Genomic DNA, 25,998 nt, shown 5'->3' with positions numbered 1-25,998 from the left:
TTCGTGGAATGCTTAAAGAACTGTCACTTTTGGCTTCTGAATTTCCCATATCCAAAGTCTGTTGATTTCCTTTTCCAAAACTCTCAATTTCTGAGAACTGTACTTAATTTTCTTGGTTTTGTGACATTGTGTAACTTTTGCATTTCATATCAAATTATTCTTTTACCATGGAATTAGAGCAATGCTGGATGTTTTGTCGCTGAAAGTTTATTTATTGTTAAGCATTTTATCTTTAATCCAATCTTTCTGTCTTCCTACTGTTCATGCTTGATATATTCTTTTCCGTTCAGTTTTGGCAAGAACTTTCCTTCAAACCTTCCTTTTAGGCATCCATATTCCACTAAATCTTTCTGTTCTGACCTCCTACTAGTAACTCTTGCATTTCTCCGGGCATTTGATTTTTTTTTTCTTTTGGTGTTGTTTAGAGATAATGTATTCCGTGTCAGATACTTCTATCTAGTAGCATATAATATTCAGGGTGTCATAATGGCTTGATTCTGAACTTACATTGGTCATCCAAGAGCAGTCTTTTGTACTGTGTTCTCCGTTATGGATGTAAATCACTTTTTTCGTTAGAGGGTCAGAAGAGTTAAGTTATTGCTACTTTTTTGTCTAATGCATTGCTGCTTTTTTATCTAAGTCAGTACGAGATTTCTTTCATGCTGCTGGATACAGTTTGTTATAAACACTAGGGTCATTCACAAGTGGATTCTTCCAGAAGTTTTCAATATATCCCCCAATATGCTGTAGTTGTTCATCTGCAAAAGCAAACACTGTAAATGAGAAGGTTTGGGGGGGAGAAAGAGAAGTAATGGTGTTAGTTTTTATAAGTCTTTTCCTTCACCTGAAATGGAAAAGCTCATTCTTGCGCTTGTTGAAACACAGATCAAAGAGCACTGCGTAGTATACTCTGAAAGCATTTCCTGCTTTAGCTTAAATAGGCTTTTACCCTGTTGATTTTATTAATTGTAGATTCTACTTGCTATTAATATAGTCTCCGTTAAAAGGCAGTTACAAAAAATTACCTGTATTAAATCTGAATGAAGGGTCTTTCATTATTTCCTGGTAAATAAAAATAAAAATTGTGGTTTCAATAATTAAGCAACAGCAGTTAGTTTGGAAATCTCAGTTCTTCCTGATAAAAGGTATAGTGCTTTGTGGCATTTTTATCTAAAGAACACATGGATGTACACTGTCAAGGAGAAAGAATGAAGAGTGATTTAAAACACACTCTGACTACACAGCGTGTGCAGGCATTCCAATATGTACGTGTAGTGGTACATAAACACCAAGCATACGACCTGCTCCACTGGACAATAGACTTCTCAAGTCATAGCTGTTGAATGTTAAATATGGAAATAATTTGAGTTAACTCATGCAGTGAAACTGTAGTAATGCAGACTAGGTATTACAGTCCTGGCAGAAAGGCAGCTCAAAAATGAGGATAAATTGCTTCTGTTTTGCAGTGCTCTGTTTCACTGTTGTCTTGTATGTGTCCTCCCGTGCTTCATTCTCTGAATGGATGTTTTAGTCCTTCTGATTAGTGCTGCAGTCATACCCTGAGAAACTAAAATCTCCATTTAATGCTTGAGGTAAATACTGCAAAAACTGCAACAGGGCACATTTTCCTATGGCACAAGGTCTCTCAGCAGAGCTGACGTCTGAGGCTGTGGTGATGCAGCCCAGCTCTGCTGGGGAGCGAGGGTCAGCTGTCCTCTGTGTTCCTAACTGCTTGCCTTAATAAGACTCATATAGAAGTGGCTAAATAACATCAAATGTGATTGTGGTTATTTCTCCTGTAGTGGTAGGTACAGTGAATCATGGGGATGGCCAGCTTGACTTTGGATTAAGATGCTGAAAAACCATCAGCATCAAAACTACATTTCTAAGGAGAAAAAGACTGTAAGACAATTATGAATAGAATCACCCACAGCTGATCATCAGTATGCCTGAAACATGTCTCAAGGATGGGCTTAGACAGCTCTGAGGTTTATATTTCTGTGTTCCCTGCATGTCTAACTAATTCCTGTTGGTTGCAGGCAGTGGAATGGCAGTGTGATGAAGCTACTAAAAGAGCCTGTTACAGTAAAGGCAAATCAAAGGTAAGTATGAGACAGCTGTTCTGCTTAATAAAATTTATATGTTAATAGCAGGTGTAATTCAGTGTATAAATCTCTACCTTATGCATTTTTACTGTCTCCCTTTCCAAAGAGAGTTGTAGGAAAGGAGTCTGACGCTGATGTATAAGCAAAGGAATAAAAAACAATATAGGAAGTGTGGTGTGAGAGGTACAGTCAGTGATTCTTTTCTGAAATGATCAAGAACTTTAGTTTCCAACAATTTACTGTTTTACTCTACAACATGTCATATGTAATAGGCTGTATTCTCACTTCATTTTCAGCGCAGTAAATCCCAAACAACTGTGTAATTACTTTGTAAAAATCCTCAATTTCTTTCCTTGTATATTAGATGCCATTTTAGGAACAGTTATATTTCATATCTACTGGCACTACGAAGAAAATAATATGGAATTCACTAACTTTTTAGACATGGGACTTGATATATTTTTAGTATTCGGAACCAATTCCTTATCTGGCCAACTGCAATTTCTTTTATTAAGCATAGGTAAGTGCAGTGCTAAGATGGAAGCTGTATGGGTGCTGTATCCTGTGGTGGCTGTCCAAAGCTGAAGCTAGTTATCAAATTAATTATAAAAGCGGTTAGAAATGTATGCAGTCTATGTCTGTAATTATTATACTGTTTAATGATTAAAGTTAATTGAGTTAAAACATAAAGGGAAAACACTTCAAGAGCAATAGCTATGGAAGAGCACTCTTGCTTTCGGTAGAACACATCAACATATGTTATTGATGTGCAAAACTCAAAAAAACCCCAAGCTTCAAAAACATATTCCAAATGCTTCTGCTGTCTAGTAAAGGAGAAGTCTCCTGCATAGTCATCTAATCACTGACTTTGTAACTTCTCCCATTAAACAGTTATTTTCCAACTTTTTTTACTGAGTGCTGGAGAATAACGTTGCAGTGTACCCTTGGCCTATCCATTTCCGTTTGAGATTAAAAAAGAAGAATGGCGTCACTTCAGAAGCAGGGCAGTGTTATGCTGTGAGGAGAGAAAAAGATGGAATTACTTGTAAAATAAAGCAAATGTAGTGAATGTGCAGCATAAAATTCATGCATGGAAGATGATTGTCTTTATGAAGGAACGTCTTTCACTGTAGAAATGAATATATAGTGCTGGGAAAAGGCATTAAGAATGGTGTTGCCTTCTTTGTCCTTTTTCTTTCCCTTTCTTTCCATCCCAGTGTGCGAACTATGTATTCAAGAGTTACTGGTCACTTGCTATTAAGGTGCAGGATTTGCTAGGTATATAGAAGGTATTCATAGCTAGATGAAATAAATTATTTTACTTGAAGACTTCTAACATGTTTACAGTACTGTTTGTGGTTTAAAATCCAAATTCAGTTCAACAATGCAGAAGCGTATGTTGCTATTAAATGATTTCGCTTGGAGAAATGAGCAACACTGGTGAAATGCGTTTAAGAATAGACCTTAGTGTAGTATGTATGTGCAGATTTTCGTTCATGTTCATCACACTCTTTTGAAGAAGCTGGTGATTTGAAGTTATGCTGTCACTGTAAAGTAGTATTCCAATATTCTAAACACTATTCTAATAACGACCTCTGAGTTTGTTTCTTAGTTTTATTATTAGTTGGATAAAGATTTAGTGTTTCATTTGTATCTGTAGCCTTTTTCCTAACAATCTAGAAGAGAAGTACAATCTTTATATGTCGTTACATTCAAAGGTAATACTGGGAGGAAATAGCTCTTTTCTTTTTATTACCATAGGGTTTGTGTTTTTTTGGTGTGCAGACTTTGTGGCCTGAAAGTTTCATGTAGGAGTTGCTGGAGAATGCAGAGATACTGACTGAGGCAACCTACTCAGCTGGAACTACAACTGTCTTTTTGAACTTTTCATGCCTGTTTTGCTTTCAATGTAGTGATCGAGGTTAAAATCAAAGGCTAAATGTAAGTCCAGAGAAAGGATAGCCTAGTGATGTTTGTCTTTTATTGCCTTATGCCCTAAGATTAAAACGAGGTCACTATACTGTCTGTATAAGGAGAGCTTATGCATGCAGATGAGGAAAGCACCTAATCTGTGGTCTGCTGCTCTTCCTAGCCAAGCCACAAAAGCCTCCCCTTGGAAAACAGAATTATCAGACCAGGAGGAATTCACTCCAGTGCTACACTGAATTGTCCCTCTTCAGAGGAAATCCCCTGGTAGACACAATTCCAGTTAGTGTTGTCAGAAAGTCTGCTTGCTTGCTTACTTGTTGTTGTATAAATAGACCCAAATTGAAGAGACACTGGGGATTGCGTTTCTATAACATTTCTCAGGGTGATTTCAGATTTCAGGGCAGAGACATGTGTGACTGTAGGGAAGGGACAGGAAAGATTGGAGACAACATACACAAGGCCAGCTCTGACTGTGGCAAAGGAGAAATGAGGATTACAAAGATGTCTATGGATAAGCTATTCATTCAAATCCCGGTTTCCCTTGAAGATCTACTGCCCACAGAGTAGTGTGGGGGCAATGAGTTCAGGTGGTAAAACTAAAAGTTGGTTTGCTCATGGAGTGCCCTGAAACCAGAAGCTAGCTTTGAAGCCTGAAGGAACTCTAGTACTCTTGAGAATAATGGACAGTTAAAAACAACCTTCTTGTTGTTGTTCTTGAGAAAGAAGCTGCACAGAATTTTTGCCTCTAGCTGATAGCAGTAGCTGTTGTTCTGAGGTTTATGCTTTAGGAGCCAATAAGGAAAAAGAGCCGAAGGGGAAAATATATAGGGACATCTGTCACATTTGACAGTGTTATGCATACTTGACTTTTGAAGGCTGATGTTTGTTACTGAGACTTCAGACATTTATCCACCAATTTAAGCTGTTGCTTAAAATAACTAGTGGCTCCAGGAGTGAGTCAGACAAAATGATGTCCTTGTGGCCAGCATGTGTTAGCATTTAGAAGTCTAAAACACCACACATGGTTAAGAAAATAAATTTGGCCATTCAGACTGGCACTTGTGGTAGGGACTGTTATAAAGAAACAAATGTAAATACACATGGTAAAAATACAATAAACCAAAGAGAGATTAAAAAAAATGTAATTGAAGTCTCTTATCCCTTGCTTATTTAAGATTCTAATGGCTGTGTGTGTTAGCATCTGAACTTTCAGTATTAAAAAGTTAAACAAAGGTGTATTTAAAATGTTAACCTCTACAGGAAACATTGCTGCAAACTGATAGCCGTATGCAGCCTGATTGTCCTTGAACTGCTAAGTTGGTCTTAAACTTAAGTAGCAACCTAGCCTGCTTGGCTGCTGACTTGTTTCTAATAATTGTATTTTGTTTCGGGTATACTGATGTAAAAGTAGAAAGTACTTGCTAGATGAATTTCAATCTTTTGGAGGTATTTTTATAGCAGCGTAAGAAAGTATAGGGCATAGAGGTCAAGATGAAATGGAGAATAAGACTATGGAAAAGGTGGCCACCAAACCTACCACCACCCTCCAAACTGAAAAAACCTTTGGTTTTGAAGTCCTTTGCATTCACCAATGCCACTTTCTCAACACACATATCTTTTGCGCATCTGAAAAGTGAACCAGCTGAGCTACATTCCAGAGCTAGAAAAGTGACTCTGAACAATTCCAATGACTAAATAATGGAGTCTTTTTTCAATATGTTTTTGGGTGGTGATTGTTTTATTCATGACTAATTAAGTATTATTGTGGATTTGTCATATGAAGAAAATAGCCAATTGTAAAAGTTGTTCTTTCGATTTTGATTTTGTTGTACTCTGTAACGAACAAAAATTTCATATGAGATATCTTATTTGTCCTGTTGCAGTATGGATTGTTCTGAAGTTGGCACAGGACTTGGCGATATTAAAGAGAAGAATCTTGTGAATACCAGGAATGTCAGAGTTTAAAAAAATAACATTATTTTTGAACAGAAAGAGTGGGTGATCAGCATGCAAATAATTCGGCAATGGCACTATTTCAGGGGGCTCTGAAGAATGAAGAGGAGAGGTTGGATGTGTTGTAATGTCAGTACCCACTTATTTTTCCTACACTTACATTCCATGGCTTGCTGCAAAGAGCAGAATGGAAACAGCCTGAAGAATAAATTACTGTATTATATTCTATGATTCTCCTTGAGGACCCTTGCCACAAAACAAAAGGAGGAATTGCCACCTTTTTTCCTTTTTTTTTTTTTGGTGTGGGTAAAACGACCTGCAACAAGGAAACAGTCTAGAATTGAAATAATTACTTCTTGAAAGACTTGTTGCACTGCCCAGCTCTGTTATATGGTTGCGTATTAGCTTCTGTTTGGTTGAAAGAATGTTAAGATGACAGTTTTGATAATTTTAAGACAAAGATGTTGTATTTTTGCCCTCAAATCAGGACAACAATGTGAATCAAATCTTAATTCTAAGATGTTTGACGCTTACCTTTAAAGGCTCAAAGAGAAGCATTTAAAAGCTACATTTCCATGAGAGACTAATGCAAATATAGTTTTGTTGGTATTTTTTCAAAAAGATGGATTTTTTTTCTGAGATTTTACGGGGCAGGGGTGTGGGATTTTTTAAACTTTTATTTTGTGTGAGGAAAGGTATAGGTAATAAATTCTGAGAGTTTTCTGAGTTCTTGAAAGTATTTTGCCCATCTTGCTTTGCAGTCTGTTTTGTGCCTATTCAATTTATTCAGGATTATATTTCTTGTCTTCCAGGATGAGAGTCTATTTTTGAGATAAACAAGCAATACATTTAATATAATTGTAGGCCACATAATGGGACTTCTGCACCATTACTATTAAATAGATTTACTTGCATGATTCCATTTAATATCTGTTAGAATTGCATAGCTGTATTTTCACAAGGTTTTTTTTAATACTTTACATAAGACTATCTTGCAAATGAACGCTAGAGAGCATTCCAATGGAAGGTTCCAGGAAACTATTTTCTCCAAGCATGTTGTTGATTTTGTTCATTTTATTAGATAGGGACATTGATTTTTGCAGGAGTGTTTGAATCTTTCCTACATACGGTTCTGGGAAATTTTTAGTATTGCAGAAAAAGGTTTTCTCTCTGAATAAACAGTAGAAATCGCTGTTGAGTTCTGGCCTCTAAAATGAGAATCATAAAACCTTCACACATCCTAATAGGGTAAAAAACATAAAAAAATTATTCCTGAGGGGTGTCTATGTACTGACGTGATGAACTTCCTTGAGAAGCTTCAAATTAACAGAAATATAGATGCTTCTAATAAAACATATTGTGCAAATTATGAAACTGGTAGTGTCAAATCCACATCTGAACATCTCAAGAATTTTACTTGCACTGGTTTCAACATACTTGTGTCACTGACAACCTGCTCTTTCTCCTGTTTTCCTCCCAACTTCCTCCCTTGGCCTCATCTGTCTTCAAAAACAGGATCCGATCTGTTGAGACAGCTGTGTATTGTTGAAGTCAGCATCTATCACTTCAGAGTTTAGCTAAACCTTTGAAATATACACTTAGAAGAAATCTTCGGTACTGAAGAGGTTTATTGTTATCCTATTAAGGACTTCTTACAAAGATTGATGGAGGAATGTGTTGTAGTTAGGAAATCTATATATACGATGTTTGCTGACACATCAGGTATGCTCAAGCCTTGTTCCCCTAAGTTTCTATGTGTGGACACATAACCATGAAAAGCAAATTGTAATTAGTCTCCCCTATCCTTTGAAGTATCACTGAATATAGTCTTTCTTTTTTTACATGGCAGGAGGAATGCCAGAACTACATTCGAGTGCTTCTTGTTGGAGGCAACCATCTCTTTACCTGTGGAACCAATGCATTCACTCCTATCTGCACCAATCGGACGGTATGAATTAAATGTTTCATCCCACCAGCTCAAGTGTCTGTTCTGAGCCAGCAGACTGAAAGGCAGTGTAGGCGGTGGTTGAGCCCAGGCTATTTGGGCATGGATAGATGAGCTGGTGTGTAAAAGGCTGCTTTGGCTGACAGGCCAAGGAGAAGAGTTAACCGCTGATCTCTCTTTGCAGTCTTTTCCTCAGCTGTGGAAGAGAGCACGGCTACAAGCAGCTCAGTTCCTGCCACATACCAGTTTTCATGAACCTTAAGTATTTCTAAGACTTCTGCCACTATCAAATTTGGTTGGCATCAACAGGTTTAGTTATAAAATGCAGTTGAGTAGCTGCATACTGTGTATGTGTAGTTCTGGGAAGGTGAGAGTACCTGTATTAGTGATTGACTGGCAAGAATGAGAAATCTTGGTTGAGAGAATCTGCCATTCTGTTTCTGAAAAAAAACCCACTCCAAACTAGTTGTAATTTATGTGTATCAAAGAAAGAGAGTTCATTAAGGACCAATAATAGTCATAATAAAAATCAAAATGTCACTGCTTGGATGAAGCTGGCTGTTTATTTCAGGAAGGAGAGCAAAGAATAGCTGTATTGCCAAAAAGCTCCTTGGCACACTTATTATATTTAAACCTATTGTCCCTTTATTTTCGAATAATATATTAACATCATACTGTCGTTTATGCCTGAAAGTATTTGGGCTTCTAAATCAGAAAGATAGTTCTGCTCAACTGGAAAGCTCATTTTTAATCTCATTTTTCATGTGAGATTCTTTCCTAGAACATAGGAACAAAATAAATAGACAATTTTTTTTTCATTGTCTGACCATTTGCTACACTGAATACCTTAGCTGATTCTGGCAATCAGATCTGTTCTTCTTTTTCATAATAACAATCTGTGCAGACATAATCAATTTTTGAGTTGCTTCTAATATAAAAAATTTGAGACATGGTGGCTAACCATTAACTTGCATGTTTTCCATACCAAAGTGACAGAAGCAAGATCAGACAACATTACAGTAAAACTTTCAATATCAGTTTCAGATTGATGTAAAGGTCAGCTTGTTGCTGTTGTATGATACCAAAGCAAACAACTGGTGTTTATGATAGGGTTTTGCTCAGATTGATGCGACTTGGCTGAAAGATAATTTTCATGTCATTTTAATCCCTTTTTCTCATTCTTTACAGTTAAGTAACTTGACAGAGATACACGATCAAATCAGTGGTATGGCTCGTTGTCCTTACAGTCCTCAGCACAACTCCACTGCTCTTCTCACTTCCAGTGGGGAATTATATGCTGCTACAGCCATGGATTTTCCAGGAAGGGATCCTGCTATTTATCGCAGTCTGGGGGCCCTTCCTCCTCTCCGCACCGCCCAGTACAACTCCAAGTGGCTGAATGGTGAGTGCTGATGGACCATGAGACTCATCTCTATTTAACCCATGTTCTTCATATTAATGATCTTGAAATTCCATTCTGAAAATTTGAATGTCTTTAGAGCATTGTTTATCTCATTTTAACATTATTTTGCATAATACATGTTTTTAATTTTACTAGTATAAGTATTATGGCGTTTAATTAATATAGTTGCAGTTTGTAGCTCTGCACATGTATATTTAAGTCATGTTTCCAGGCATAGGGATGAGCTGTACTGTATCTCTCAGGTGTGCTTACTTGGCAAAGCTGAGTCAGCCAAGAGCAGTAGCTTGCCTTGAGCATTCTTTTGTTGAGTCTTTTAAAAACCTAATGTGGAAAATAAACTGTTTAGAATGGACTGAATTGTCCTGGCTTTCACTGCAGGACTCAGCCTTGACAAGCAGAAAAGGTTGTGCTTTCAAGCTTCTTAGGTGGCAGACTGACCTTTTTTTGACACTTATTATGGCCAAGGGATAGGGACTAGTCTGCAAAACATACCGTAAAATCATGTAGCAATGACCCCTGTGTCATGGGTGTTAATCACCTGATGAGGATTTCCAGCTGGGAGAAGCTGTAAACAGATAGGTATTCCTGAGATGTAACAGGACCAGTTGCCATTTTATGTATTACAAAAGAAGCAGCAGATTCTTCCATTTCACATAAAATGTGAAATTATATATATATATATATATTATAATTTGCCCATGCTTGACCCAGTAGAAAAACCACCATATTTTCATAGCTCATGCTGCGTGACACATCACTGTTCCACAGTGCATTTCATGTTATGAAGGGATTATTCTCATGTTTGAAATTAAGTACAAATATAAACCCTTTTAGCTTCAGAACATTAGGTCAGCTGCAAGTGACAGACTTTATTTTTAATATTTCAGTTCTCATATAATATAAATACTGAATTGTGCATATTTGTTTGGTGTACTTTCCTTGTACAAAGGAGCCATCAGAGGTAGCTTGGAAACATTTGTGACCTTCTCTGAAGGTCAGCTGATTTTAGAATATTGATTAACAAAACAAACCCAAAATGTGTGCAACATAACAGAATTACAGCAGTGCAAAAGAAATATGAGAAGAAAAATGAACTCATTGTATAGATATCCTTGTTCAGGCACCTTTTGTCCACACAGCTGTAGTATTGGAACTAATTGCTGTGCCACACCTGAGTGCTTCTGTCAAAGGGAAAAAGTTCTTCACACTGCATTTTCAGTTTCACTGGATGTGTTTAATGCCAAAGGACACACTAGAATCCACCTCACCCCCCCACCCCCCCACCCCGACTCCTTTGATTAATCAAATTCACTGTATTTACATTTTGTTTTTTTAAAGCTTCAGCTGCACCTATACGTTCTCCATTAGACCTCATCCTTCTGCCTCAGAACTGTTTAGAGTTAAATTGCCAGGAAAGCATGGCATTACCTTTGGAGAGGAAGAACAAGATTAGTTTTGTATTTGGAGACATTTCAAGGAAATCCAATAAAAGGCTGGAAGCAGCCTATTTACCTACGTGGAAGGGAGGGGGAGTGTCTTCTGGGGTAGCTAAGAGTTGGGGGATTCATCTGCTTGAGTTGGGGATTCATCTGCTTTTATGTCAGTTTGCTTGCTCATATGTGACTCAGGGCCAAGAAACTGCATTAGTTTTTCAGTGCTTGGATGGAACTGAAGATTTTGATGCTTTCAGTGAAAAAGTCATACAGATAATCCTGCAAGAAAAGTAAGGCATCAGCTGGAATGGAAGCTTCCTAGTCAATATCTGCTCAGTAGTAGCTGACAGTTATTGCAGTTCAGTGTTGGTTAAGGTGTACATGTGCATGCGTGTGCATCTGTGAATGTTTCCCATTTAAACTAAATTTTTCTGTTACATCTGTGTTTCCCTCAGAGGTACCATGTTTTTTCTCACTTAGATTTTCTACTCTGCAAATCACACTGGACCAACTCAAACAGTTTCTGGGGGAGATGGTGGTACTATAAAATGCAGCTGATTATCTTGCTCTGTGTGTTATTGCCACACAAAAAAAGATGTTGTTGATTTTAATGGTTAACACACTTCTCAGTGCATTCAGGGGTTTTCAATGCCATAAGTCAGTCCAAAGGGACGTGCCCATATGCTTAGGCAGTCTGCTGTCAGCGTTCATTGTAACTTGTAGTGAAGGATCTTGACCTGGGAAACCTTGAATCTTCATTACAGAAGAAACATGTTTCCTAATCTTAACGGTCAGAAGGTCTGCAGTCACAGGAATCATGACACACAGTGTGGGAGAGGAAAATGAAACTAATGTGTCATGTGGCTGAGGTGAGTTCCCATATTACCATACTGTGATTTCAGCTTCTGGAATCACAGATATAACAAATAAAATAAGTTTAACTTGATGGCCTATCTGAGCTTCCGCATTCATTCTTGTTCAGCCTGAGTCCCATATTTATTATCAGGTCCTGCCTTCTACTGGAGGCTTGATAGGTCTGGAAGCAATCCACATCAGCTGAATGGGTTTAATGGCTATTTTCAGCATATGTTGCTGAGCATCATTCTGATTAGGTACTTAACCTTAGTAGAGTATAGAGAAGTTAGTAAACTTTCATTTATGTATTACCATTTTCTTGATGCACTCAATACTCAATTATCTGGAGTGATGAAGAGTTGGGATAGCATGGTTAAAAACATATTTTTCAGGATATGTGTAAAAGTAAGCTACAAGACTATGCTGTGTAAGTATAATTGAAAGGAAAAAGAAAAGTTCAGTGATCCCATGGTATGTGAAGCACAAAGGTCTTGAGCAAGCACTGAACCAAAAAGGTAGATGGACAATACAGCAACACTGCCAACACACAATTTCTGTTGTTGACAGCAGCTAGTCATTATGTAGCTATCTTAGAGGATCTCTGAGTATGCTGTTTGTGTACCCACTAGACAACCTGCTGACAATATCTGCGATTTGACTCGCCTGAATTTTGTCTGTTTTGACAATTTTTAATGGCAGACAGAACAGTTGGCCAAATGTTAGGTATCTGCCTACATCCTAAAAGTTCTTCCTATTTTTGAAAATATTAGGGTGTAAACAGTCATGTCTTCTTCAGTAATGGAGGAAAGAAGCATCTGGAGGCAGTTAATGAACTTGCTTTCTTTTGACATTGAGAGTAGTAATCTATTCAGCTCTTGATTATCGCTGAATACGATTACCAGTTACAATTGTTTTTACCTCAGAACTTCCCTCATCTTCTGCAAAAGAAAATAAAAATGCTCTGCTTGTGGAGCCTATTTCTGTCTTCCTGATGCTCCTATAGACATTACTAAATGCAGCTGGCCCAAATGTTGTGAGCAAGTTTTTGACCACAGTCATCACCATGCAGAGATTCTGCAGTTGAAGGATGTAACGGGTCTGCGTGGCAAGGTTTTTGTTGCGGCGGGGTTACAGGGGTGGCTTCTGTAGGAAGCTGCTAGAAGTTTCCCCTATGTCAGATACAGCCAATGCCAGCCGGCTTTAAGACGGACCCGCCGCTGGCCAAGGCCGAGCCCATCAGCGACAGCGTTTTTCGCGTCTGTGATAACGTGTTTAAGAGAGTGAAAAAATTTGTTGCACAGCAGTAATTGCAGCGAGTGAGAGGAGTGAGAATGTGTGAGAGAAACATCCTGCAGACACCAAGGTCAGTGCAGAAGGAGGGGGAGGAGATGCTCCAGGCGCCGGAGCAGCGATTCCCCTGCGGCCTGTGGTGAAGACCACGGTGAGGCAGGCTGTGCCCCTGCAGCCCATGGGCGGTGGAGCAGATGACTGCCTACACCCCGTGGAGGGCCCCCACGCCGGAGTAGGTGGATACCTGAAGGAAGCTGTGACCCCGTGGGAAGCCTGCACCGGAGCAGGCTCCTGGCAGGACCTGTGGCCCATGGAGAGAGAGAAGCCCACGCTGGAGCAGGTTTGCTGCCAGAGACCCCGTGAGGGGGCTCATGTTGGAGCAGTCGGTTCCTGAAGGACTGCACCCCATGGAGGAGACCCACGTTGGAGCAGTTTGTGAAGAACTGAACCTGTGGGAGGATTCAGCTGGAGAAGTCATGGAGGACTGTTTCCCATGAGAGGGACTCCACATTGGAGCAGGGGAAACGTGTGAGGAGTCCTCCCCCTGAGGAGGAAGGAGTGGCAGAAAACAACAGTGTGATGAACTGACCACAACCTCCGTTCCCTGTTCCCCCCCTGTGCCACTTGGGGTGGAGGAGGGAGAGAAATTGGGATCAAAGTTAAGCCTGGGAAAGAAGGGAGGGGTGGGGGGGAGGTGTTTTAAGATTTGGTTTTATTTCTCATTACTCCTCTCTGAGTTAATTGGTAATAAATTACATTTTCCTGAAGTTGAGCCTGTTTTGCCCGTAACGGTAAATGTTGAGTGATCTCGCTGTCCTTATCTCAACTCCACAAGCCTGTGGTTATGTTGGTTTTTTCTCTCCCCTGCCCAGTTGAGGAGGGGGAGTGATAGAGTGGCTTTGGTGGGCACCTGGCATTTGGCCAGGGTCAACCCACCTCAAAGGACCAGATTACCTTAGTGCTATGACCTGAGCATTCACCATAGTTCAACAGTTCTACAGGTTGGGTTGCTCACAAAGAATTTATCACTGACAGTGAAGAGAGAGACCCTGTGTTATCCTCACCTCAATTATGAAATAAAGAGGAAAAATAGGTATTAATAAATAATGATTTCCAACAGTTTTATACCACCTCTTAACATTTTACAGTTCAGCTCCTGAAGACGGATATAACTATGATGACTACAAGTTATATATTGCTTTGAAGATCTTTAATGCTGTAGGAAAATTTTGCACTATGAGTTAGATTTGTCCTTAAGCATTCATGAACGGTGATGTCCTGGTCAGCTAATGCAAGATCTATACTGTTTTCCAACAGCTGCAGAGGGCTACACTAAAAGAATATACTTAATGAATATACAGGGATGGTGAAATGCAAATAGGAAATGGACTTCATTAATTATGTCAGTAAGGTGGAAGAAAAAAAAATAGACTGTCACATTTAGAGCTTAAATTCTTTCCATTATTTTAAGCTTCCCTTTTGGAGAGTATTTCTTGCTGGAGGTTGAACCTTATTCAAAGAAAACTCAGAGGCATCTTCCTGGAATTTAAGGCCATTAAGTATTTGGCTGAATACAAATATTTGGAAGAAATGGGTCTTTAGAGGCCAACAGTATGAGGGTGTGATTCATTGATCTAGTGAGGTCAATGAACAAGCTCCTGACAGATGTCGTTCGGCATTAGACCAATGCCTAGACTTCTAAGATTTTGAATATATTATACATGCATATTTCTATGTGTGTGTCTTGTTTTGTGTATATGTGTAATCTGATCGGTGTCTAGATCTGCCAAACTTCTAATTTTAGCTTTCTTTTCACATTTCTGGGGCTAATTTCACTTTTGACAGGGTCTCTGAATGCATCGCACTTGAGATGTGGGTCACTTCTTACAGGGATGGTCAGTGGAAATCACAGCTCTTTCTTGCTCAGAGTAGGCTTTGGACCTTATAATCCTTAAGGTTAATTGCTGTTACCTCCAGACAGACAGACAGATAATTCCCTGTCATTTGGTTCACTCTGGAAACATCAGCATCCACTAACTAGGTAAATTAAGCCATATTAGCCTACTTCAGAGGATCTAGAGTTTTAAAGAGTAAAGAGCACAAGACAGCTTTCTTGCTCGAAAGCTTAGGAAAGCAAGAAGAGGCCAGGACTGCCTCAAATGCTCTCACGGAGCTCTTTCAGGCTCCTGTTTCACGTTGCTCTTCCCAAAGAAAGTTTCTGTACGGTTCCTCTCATCCTTTTACCCACTTAAACTACATCTACATCACTAAATAAAAAAGGTCTGGGAAAGAAGCTTGTGTGACAGCCTTGATCATCCATATTGCTTAATTGTTAGCTCACTTCCCAGCCTTGTTTTGGGCCATGGCAGTTACTGCTTTCCCAGTGAAAACCTGGGTGTGACTCAGGGAGAAGTTTGCTTTATGCACTGTTAGCAGGAGGCAGTACAGGTGGGGCTGCACCATCTGGCTCCTTCTGCCCTCCAGAGAGCCCCATCCCACTCACAGTAAGCTTTTCACTTCTGAATCCCCTGGTCTGTCCTTACGCTGCCTCCCAGGACATGCTTTCATGCTACAAGAATGCCATTCTCTGGGCTGCAGCGTCAGCGTGTGCTGCGTGGCAGAGCTGCAGCCAGTTCCTACAGGAGCGGTCGGCACTGTCAGACAGCATCAACGTGTGGCTGGTCTGGCAGTGAGGATGGACTTGGTCTCTTTGGTCTCCGAGTTCCCTGGGTAGGTGGAGAGGGAGAATAATCTAAAGGGAAGCGTTGTCTTTTCCTAGGAAGTGCCTTCTCGTTAAGAACAGAGACCATGCTTCCTGGAAAATATACGTTTGTCTCTGACTTTTAGGAAAACAATTAGATTACTTCAGATTGAAACACTGTCTTGACTTCATACGGTTCAGTCATCTTTTTTATAATAACTGAGAAAAGTCTGTGGAGAAACGTCTAGGCAGTTCAGTCATGCTGCTTTATGAAGGAAGCTGTAGAGATTCCCAGGCTTTATGCTGAGTAAGCAAACTTCAGAAATAGCACACTACAGTGTGTTTGCCCAGGGGCAACACTAACTAGACACCTAGAGCTTTCAGTCCGTGGGCTTGTGTATCCGTGTAGCACTGCTCAGTGTTGTATGCTGGAGAACTTTGTCATGCCACATTGACAAACTCATTTGCTTGCTTTCCTGATTCCGTTGGTTCCATTTAATTTGGGAAAATCTAGGCAGCCTGATGCATCCACAAATTGAATATATAAAAACCTACAAAAGTCCTATACAATACTCATGACATTATTACACGTTGACATTCTCACATTGTCCCATACTAGCTGTATCTTGTCACATACCAGAATCCTTGCACTTGTGGTGATCTAATAACTCACAAATGGGATGCGTTTAGCCTTCCAGAACTATTTGCAAATTCAGCAGGAAACAAGAGTGGCTTCATTTGCTGCATTTAAAACTTTCATGGGAAGGCCTCCATGTCAACAAATAGCAATTCACTGCAGAATATTTGGAAACATATGAACTAATTTTTCCTAGACAGGAATCTACTTTTTCCTTTGAAGCTTTGAGGTGGTTTAGTTCACTTTCCCAAAGAGAAAATTAAATAAATAGTAACTAGACATGATAATCCTTCCAGTTTCTCGGTTTTGAATCCATGAAATATGAGTACTAGTTTTTATTTATATATGTATTATGATTATCGGTGCAACTTCAAAATCTTCTCTCTTGGAAGATTGACCTGGATTTTTCAAGAACCCTAAAAACATTATGAAGACAGTTCACATTATTTCTATTCTTACAGTTCATGAAGATTTTATTTGTAATTTGTCATTCCCCTCACTTTCAGCGCTTCTAGTAGTGTTTTTGGCTCTGCAGTGCGATCCTGTTGTGCCAGTGTAGAGACCTTCTTATATCAATGGGCCTCCAGCAAGAACCATCATCAGGCCTCATGGCAAGGCAGGGCTCTCTGTGTTTAATGGTTATACAGGATGTTTTTGCAGGTGGATCAAATTCATCTTGAGTATTTGCATAATAAGTAGAAGCTTTTTACATCAGTCAAGATGTTTTTGAGATAGTTTCAAAGAGCAAGCAGGGCTATGGGCTACAAAAAGTCAAATGCATAGTTGGAAAATTTTACTTTTTCATACTTTTTCAGGTGGATTGTTTTTGTTAGTGTCTGCCTTTAGTGGATATTGCTTTATGTAAGACCTAGCCTTCGTACAGTTGACAACTAGCCCAAGTTACACTCAGACTAGTAAATGCTTTTTCTTTCCTCCACAGACAGTAGTTCCTACTGTGAGTGTAAGAACAGTCTGAAAGGATATTGCATAGAGTGAGGGAATAGAGTAAATTACAGATTAAGAGAAATAATGGCGAAGTGTGGTATGGATATAAATTGAAGTTGGATAATGAGGGCAAAGTGGGTTCTTTTTTTTTTTAGTTAGCCTGGTTAGCTCTTTCTAAAAAGATTTATAAATACAAGTTTGTGCTGAAAACATTAATGTGTATTGAGAATGAATGAAACATAATTGGGCTTTATAATAAGAAAAAAACCTGCATGCAAGTATCTCTGAATATATGTTTAGTATTTGATACCTGCCAAAACTGTCTAACTGGTCTAGAATGTGATAGCATACAATTTTGTGATTTTTAGCCACGTATTTTTGTCCTCTTGGCATTAATACTTGTAATTAAATCTTATATCATTCTACCCTGTTCCTATTCAGCAAACATTCACATTTTTACAGAAAAAAAAATAACAAAGTTAAAAAGTAAAGCCTTTTTGTCAGCTTTCTCTGGTTTCGGTGTTTAGTGTGTAAATATGTAACAGTATTACTTGTTATATTTAAAGAATGAGAGTTTATGAGCAACTGAGAATTATTTCTACAAATCTATAAACTCTAATAATGAATATTAAAGGTTTTTGAAGGCTTTGAAGCAAAATCTGTTTTGTAATGGAAGTTTTAAATACATGTGGAATGAAGACAGGTGGTTCTAATAAGGAGAACATAAATAATAGTTTATCTCTTTGTATTTTGTTAATCCAATTGTACCTTATTGCTATCATAAGTCCTGTCAAACTGCTGTATTTTGCCTTTTTTATTTTTTTAAAGACACGAATGCACTGGTACTATGTAACTTGTGAGAGCTCAGGATACCAACAAGTTCTCAGAAGTGTTTGGTTGTGATCTTCCAGCAAAAAACCTGTGCAGATCTGAGTGTGGTGAAAATATGGTGTGTTACAGACTGATCTCAAGGATTTGTTTAATACCATAATGAGTTAAAATTACAGGGAGGAGAGCAAAAACTATTGTATCTGCTCAGCTTCAAATATCCTAGGCAGATGATGACCCTTGCTGACAAAACACCTGCCCTGGAGACTCTCAGTGCAGCAGATAGAGAGGGAAGCAGCAGAAGAGGTCATGTAAGCTGGGAGCTAGGCCGTCTTTGGAGAAGGGTTGTGTGGTAGAGTTTGGACTCTGCATGGAAATGCTGGCTTGCTTGCCTTTCTAGTTCCCCTCAAAAGTGTTTACAGGTTTGAGATGTTGCTGCAAAATGCTTAGATTCAATTACAGCAACTTTTTTCAATACAATAGTGTTGTCGAGAAATGTTCACCTATTAAATTTCTTCAGGAAACACCCTCACAATAGATGTTTTTTTAAAAAAGTTTTTTTTGTTTTGCCCCTTTAGAATAAAATTTGGGAATGAAAAATTTTGCTTGTTTCTCAGGGGTACAAGTGTTCTATAACAGTTCCTTACACAAAGGGAGCTCTTCTCCACAAATCTGCGTATCAAATTTGTCTTTCCTTTAAGAACTCATCAGGTTGTCAGTCTGTCTTAAGGTCACAGACTCTCCTCAGTTTTCATGATCCTTATGGGAAATGAGCCCCATGTTTATTGTTTTTGGTATCTACTGTTTCCTTTTTTTTTTCTTTTAAGAAATATTGTCATCTGTTGTTTTCTAGATTGTTTTTTAACATATTCTTTAATGTCTCCTGCATCGCCATCAGTTTCTTTGATCAGTTTTTAATGATTAAAAAAGCCCAAAAATTGTAATAACTATCAAAAGCTTTAAGCGAGATAGGACTGAAATGCGGTTATTTTACCATCAAATGGTCTTGTGTAGAGTTCTCTTTCTTTTCATTACAGTCCCTGAGCACTTTCTTAGTCACACTCAGTTACCATCTGTTATTCTGCTAATCTGGAGTAATGGCATGGTGGCAAAGCAGAAGCAGAGTTAAAACAACAGATAAAGCAGTTACATTGTAAGAATACACTATGCCCGTATGTGGAGAAGAAAAGCTCAGTGATGCTTCTGATGGTAGAAAACAGTGAGCTGGGCCAGGGCTGCCCAGCAGTCATGTGCAATAGAACCCCAGAGCAGAGAGTCTGTCTAGCCATGTTCAAGTAGCTCATAATCCTGGCTGGACATGAGCTGGCCTGCTCAGATGTCATGGGACAGTTCCCTGCAAGGATAATAAAAATCTGGTGCTTGAAGATAAATCCGACTTCCATGTTAATATGAGTGCAGAAGATATGAGAGAAAGTGATAAATAATCTTTTCTTCTGTTACTTTCAGAGCCAAATTTTGTGTCATCTTATGACATTGGGAACTTTACCTACTTCTTCTTCCGGGAAAATGCGATAGAACATGACTGTGGGAAGACAGTCTTCTCTCGTGCTGCTCGGGTGTGCAAAAATGATATTGGTGGCAAGTTCGTGCTGGAGGATACCTGGACAACCTTTATGAAAGCTAGGCTGAACTGCTCTCGCCCTGGAGAAATTCCATTTTACTATAATGAACTACAGAGCACTTTCTTCCTGCCAGAATTGGACTTGATCTATGGGATTTTTACCACTAATGTGTAAGTAAATTCCACGATATGTTTTATTTTCTTGTTATTTGTGACAGTAAAACTAAAGCTTCTGAGATGCTCTCTTTTGCATATGTCAAGTAAACATCGTAAAATCAAACTACTGTTTTGCCCAATCCACTGTCCTCTTGTGAGCAAGTGTCAGTTCTGAATGCTTCCCACATGAATTGTTGAAGGTATATGAAAGAAGGAAGAATTCTTAATATTTCGTTACAGCAGGGAACTAGTTGTGTTTAAGACTATTCAGTCATCTTTTTCATACATTCTTATAAAGACATTATTCTTTGTTTTGCATGCTATTGTAATACATAAATACATATTTATGACTTTTTAAATAATTGTAAAATGACATGATCATGAATTTGACGTGATGTAATTTGCCCATGTCAGGAAGAGCTCACCTTACCCAGAAGAACACAAGAGGTGTTCTTACGTATTTTAACCCTGTTCCTGCAATGGAATAATGTAGCGAATTAGGGACTTTGGGACTACTAGGGATAAGAAAATTTGATGGTGTTTTCATCAGTAATTTTAATTTCACTGGTCTGTTTTACTAGCTAGCTTGAATCTTAGAAGACAGATATTTCTCAGGTGGCATGCTCATACACTGTTCAACATGAGCTTTCATGAGAAGTCAAAATACCCTTGACACACTCCTGCCACGGAAAGAGTGACTGGAGGAATTCTGTTCCAGAAAATCCACAGAGCTTTGGCCATGGAAGGGGAAAATGCTCCTTTCACAGAATGGCTGTCCTGACAATTGGGGGAATGCTGGAGTTTCCTGTGTTATAAATTCCACAGTTTCTGAGGTTAATTAAGAATATAAGGGCTGCCGTCAGCACACCCTGGTTCTTCTGAAAATGGAATTGCTAGTGTAAGACTACCTTTGCCACAGGACAGTAGACAGTATTTGAAACCTTACTGCTACTTCCTTCTTTCCCAATGGCTCAGCATTCTGCCTTGTCCAACAGAGACTGACTATTCAAAGAGGAATTAATTACAACTGTTTGTGGGTGGGGTTTTTTCATAGCTCCATTTAAATGATATTTGTTCCTGCCATCAATTATTGTAACTAAATTTTTGGACATTGTTGAAGTGTTGTAGAGTTAGGGTTAATTAATGCTCACATATATCTGTGCAGCCCATATGACCCACCTTTCAGCCCTGCACCTCACGGTGGAGAAGCCACAAGGGGGAACAACATACCCCTCTCTGTTGGTGTAACAGCAACAGATATTACTGAACCACATTCAGCATTCTTCAATCTCAATATCTTCAGAATTGCAGTGATTTTATTGTACCCTAATGCTTTTTTTAATATACAGTGAATATACTTTAATATACTTGTGGGGGGTGAAAACAAGCATTTCTGTCAGTAAAGACTGAGTAATAGCAAAACATGCACCCTTTATGTGTCACTGACTGTTAAGTCCACTATAGCCACTGCTTCATAATGAAGCTGATTTTGTTTCTTTCAGACTATCTGAAAATCTATAAGCATGAGTCTAATGTCCTTTAAGGACTCAAGAAATTCAAGAGTACGTTGGTATGGTTAATAATATTAGTGACCTGTATTTAGTCATAGATTGTATAGGCAAGGAGTTATCAAATCCAATTATAATTGATTCTGCAGAAATTGTTAGCATGTAACTTCAAGTTTGGAGGTTTGTTTGAAATAAGAGTATCAAGCATAAGAAAGCAAATTGCTTTTTTTCCTGCTATTAAATCCATGTATACTGTTTTTTTTTTTTCAGTTGGTAGATTTGATCCCCTGGGGTTATTTTTTCTTTCCATATTCTATCCAAAACTTCCATTTTGGAGTTTCTATAGTAGGCTTTCTTAAGCCTTGTGTAAATTACAGGCTAAGTTTAAAAAAAGGAAAAAAAAGAAAAAAGGAAAAAGGATGCTGTATGGATCAATTGTCAGCAGTTTTACCTGCAGTGGAAATTTGTGCAGCTGCCACCTTCATTATCTATCTCTTTATCTCAAATTGTGGAAAAGAACAATGCATTTTTCCATGTTATGAGCTCTCATAGTCACTGGATTATATTCTTTACACTGTGCAGAATTACTTTATTGTCATGTATATCACATTTTCAAGACAAGAACTGGAAATTGTATGTTTTGCCTGGCTGCTGTTTATTTCTGTTTATTGCTCTAACAGACTATCTTGTAAAGTATTCAGTCCAAGTTGTTTTCTCTTGATGGGTTTCTGGAATTTTCATTCTAATTGCTGTACAACATCTCTTAGAAGACAGAGTTTTTGTGGAGGTGTCTTACCAAGGTGTTCCATAGGGTCTAGAGACATACCATGCATTCAAAATCCTTACTGCTGTTGTGCTGCCATTGGTTGTATAGAAGAAACGTTAATGAGCCCTGAGAATAATCTCATCCCGAACTTTGTGACTAGAAGACAGGTGTCCCTAATGCTTGTGATTATATGTGGAAGTGTAACCTTGTGGTATTACAGCAGCAGCAGAAGGTAGGAAGTTCTGAGTTTCTCCCACACTAGCTACTTGGCAAGGCTGACAAAAATTTTAAATCCAATGTCTGTGCCTAAATCAGCACAAAATAATTTATTATCTTGAGATATCATCTCCTGGCTGATCATATCTGCTTTGTGAATTACTTGAAGGATTGGAGAGTTATTGCCTTTTTTTATTTATTTTTGAGCAAATGAGGTTCTTAATGCTGTTACTTAGGTTAATGTTTGTATTTCTTTTGCAGGAACAGCATAGCAGCCTCAGCAGTTTGTGTTTTCAACCTGAGTGCCATAACTCAGGCCTTTAATGGACCCTTCAAATACCAGGAAAACTCTCGCTCTGCTTGGCTTCCATATCCCAATCCTAACCCTAATTTTCAGGTACAGATACATGGGAGAAGGACAATAGTTTACGTGAGGTTTTTTCAAAGTTCTGTATGGTTCATAGTTAATGAGTCTAATTTTGCAGTATGTTATAGCTGAAGACCTTAAAAAAATTACCAAAAAAAAAAAAAAAAGTCTTAAGAGGTCCCCTTATTTCAGCATACTTAATTTTATCCTTCCACAAAATAATTTGGGTTGAAAAGCACATGTGCTTTGAAGGGTAGGAATAAAAAAAGGCTTAACTTCAATCTTCTGTCAAAATGAAACACTATAGTTATCTGTGAAGGTAACATAATTCCTGACAGAAGTATAATCAACCCGCTATTCTCTTTTATGTTGTATTTGTGCTATTAGAACCTGAAAAGGGAGCATTGTCCGACAGAAAAAAGGAAGTGGGGGCGAGGGGGATAAAATAGGAGTGGTCAGGATTTTGTATATTTTCCTGTGCAAGGTTGTCCACACTCCCTGAAGAGTCTGATTAAAAGAATTTGTAGCATGGTGTGCCCCTCATTTGAACCTGTCAGCTTCAGAGGGTATAATAATCTGCAATTGGCTGACAGTGTAAAGCTAATTAGTCCAAGGAGGGTGACTCAGTACAGCTTTCTAAAAAGGAAAAGGCTATAGCAGGTAAGCACATGCACATTGTCTTCTTCTGCATAGTCACCACTCCTACTAAGACAATTTTAGCGAGTGTGATTCTGGCAAGGGAAATGGAAGGGAAGACAGCATTGATTTAGTGATTAACAACAATTGCTTTTCGCCAAGATACCTGAGTGTATTCACTGCTATCCACCTTTCACCTTCCCTTAATCTCGATGCAATTTCAGGAGTTCAGTGCTGCTCCTATAACAACCTTCCCTGTCTTCCTGCAAGAGTCATGAGATCTTTGTAAGCGTGAAACAGAATCACCCCTTGGGCATTGTAGGTAGTTTGAATTACTTCCTGGTTTAGGCAAATGAAGGAAAATAAGGCACTGCATTTTCTCTGAATTACAGGCCAGAGCCACGTTATCTTTCCTAAACAGTATGTTTGGCATTAGCCCCAAGTGGCAGGACATTTGTATACAGCTTTTAACATATTGTAGAAGTATTTGTATTGTCAAAGTAGTGATAGTAAGAGGGTCTAAGTGAGGCTAAATTTTTGAAGGAGAAAGCCTGAAGAAAGGCTTGTATGTAAAAATCTTAGCTTCTTTCTGACTAGGTGAGCAAGTCCAATAAAAGTCACTAACCTCTCCCTACAAAACATGTATTAATGTGTTGATAATTACTGTGAGAGCACCCCATACAGAATGGTACATACAAAGATGACAGCCTGATGGCTGTGTAAAAATGACTGAAGTCGCTACTGTACTGTTGGCACTTATCTCTAAATCCCAGTCAAGACTGAGGTTTTAAATAAATTTCTTGCTTGGATAATCTGGTTGATTTTAATATGGCTGGTACATCATCCAGTTCACAAGAACAGTGGCAACAGTTGCATCATATCTCATTGACCAACAGCTTTGCAGGCTAGTGCTAGTGTAAAAAGCTGTAACGTGGCCTTTTACAGCACAGTATTGAAGCCAATTGACATTGACAGATCTCTAGGTATCGTTAGTGATGTCAAAATTCTGGTTTTTTGCAGGTGCTATCTTATTCTGTTGAACTTTCTGTTAGGTTTTTGTCTCTGTAACTGCAGCAGTGATGTATACTAGGAGATATTCTAATGCTTAGAGCTAGGTGTAACCATTTTTTGTGATGTGATGGTGCTTTAGAGTACATGCTTCACCTAGATGGGATATATTTGTTGGCTGAGTCACTGGTTTCCTTCTCAGAAAGAAGGACTTTTCTTTTGTAGAATCTTTATGGTAAAATATCAGAAGTTCTGTTTGTGTAGTCTCAGAAGTAGACGTATTCTCAGAGTATTCACCTACTCAGCAATAACAGACAGAATTATGTGATTTGAAGGAAGACTACTGCTATGTAGTGATAGTTATATCAGACATTGTATTTCCAGGACCAGATTATATTAATGAAATATTTTCCAGATTAGGGTACTATTGGAGTCCCAGTTTTGAGGAACACTATTTTTCTCCAGAGATTGTTGTGTTTCTCTTTACACAGGACAATTTCCATCATAAGACCAAGGGTCATATATTTCCATGTACTATGAGTGTTCCAGATGGAATCTTTCCTGCTTGATAGAGTCAGAGAAATTCTTTGTCATGATTTATTTTTTTTGCTGGCCTAATATGCAGGGTGCTCACAGAGCAAGTAATTGTTTCCTGCCAGTTGCTTAACTGTCTTTTCTCATCATATGATCTCTTATTATGAAGTTACTTATTTCAGTTTTTCTTAATATCTGTAGATTTGGAATTATCACTTAATTTCAGATTGAAAACATGGTAATAATGACAAAATAACTGGTAGGGTTATGCACACTGTATTATTTTGTTCATACTGTAATTCATTGCATAATTTATAACATAGTAGAATAGAATAAAAAAGTATGACTTAAATATGCCTTTCACATCACCGACATTTGATAAATGTTGTGAAGTATTGCTTTACTTCTCTGATGCAATTATGCATGAGTAAACATGTGGATATTTACATATTCACATGCACTAAGCGGCTTTCTCTTTTGTGTCCTCAGTTAGTTGAAGACTTAAGCGCAAAGATGCTAAAATTAACTGCCGCTTGTTTTGCTTTGTTTATTTGTGGTTAAAATTTGTGTATGCAATTAGTGAATGCTTTCCTGTAAGGAAAGAATATGGTTTTCAGGTATAAAATACGGTCAGTTCCAAAGCAAAAATGTCTGTGCCATGAATAACGTTTTATAGTTGGAGCTCCACACTGTCCATTCTTGTCTAGTAAACACAGGGTCTGGAGAAGCTGCTAGAACTTTGTGTTGTGCTTTCACCTTGGATTTCTGTCAGACCCTGGCTGTGATAGGACATGACATTTCCTCTGAAAATTTGTTACGTCGTTAGCACTCTGTCTGTGTAAATTACAAAGAAAATCAGTCAGAAAATTCTGTCATTTATTGGATGGTAGTTTTTCTCCTTCCTGCCCTGTGAATATAGGACATAGCAAAATATTACTATGGCCCACTTGTGGTGGTCAGTCTGGTGCCCTTCCATATTGTTTAGAGTTAGGAAGCCTCAATAGTAATGCCTCAGGAAAGCAGAACATCCTCAGTCACTGTGTGGACAGTCTGGTCAGCACCAAATTGAGACCTGAAAGTGGAATCCTAGTGTTGCTACAAGATATACTCTTGGGTTTTATTTTCTTGTGTTGTAAAACAGAGAGTAAATCTGTTGTTATCATTGATGCATACAGTAATGT

General features: G+C 38.5%; 1 protein-coding gene across 1 annotated transcript in view; it reads left to right on the top strand.

The window, feature by feature from the left end:
- The window catches only part of SEMA5A (semaphorin 5A), a 214,324-nt gene that overhangs the window by 77,472 nt on the left and 110,854 nt on the right, over nt 1–25,998 (top strand). Inside the window, exons 4-8 of the mRNA XM_086468949.1 lie at nt 2,040–2,102; nt 7,837–7,935; nt 9,121–9,334; nt 19,512–19,797; nt 22,534–22,669. Coding sequence (XP_086325075.1) covers nt 2,040–2,102; nt 7,837–7,935; nt 9,121–9,334; nt 19,512–19,797; nt 22,534–22,669 — 798 coding nt within the window. The remainder of the gene's footprint in view (nt 1–2,039; nt 2,103–7,836; nt 7,936–9,120; nt 9,335–19,511; nt 19,798–22,533; nt 22,670–25,998) is intronic.

This window comes from Leptosomus discolor, chromosome 8 (genome assembly GCF_034619465.1).
Source record: "Leptosomus discolor isolate bLepDis1 chromosome 8, bLepDis1.hap2, whole genome shotgun sequence".
NCBI classification, from domain to species: domain Eukaryota; kingdom Metazoa; phylum Chordata; class Aves; order Leptosomiformes; family Leptosomidae; genus Leptosomus; species Leptosomus discolor.
Note: the sequence above shows the minus strand (reverse complement) of the source record. Positions and strands in the feature narration are given on the sequence as shown.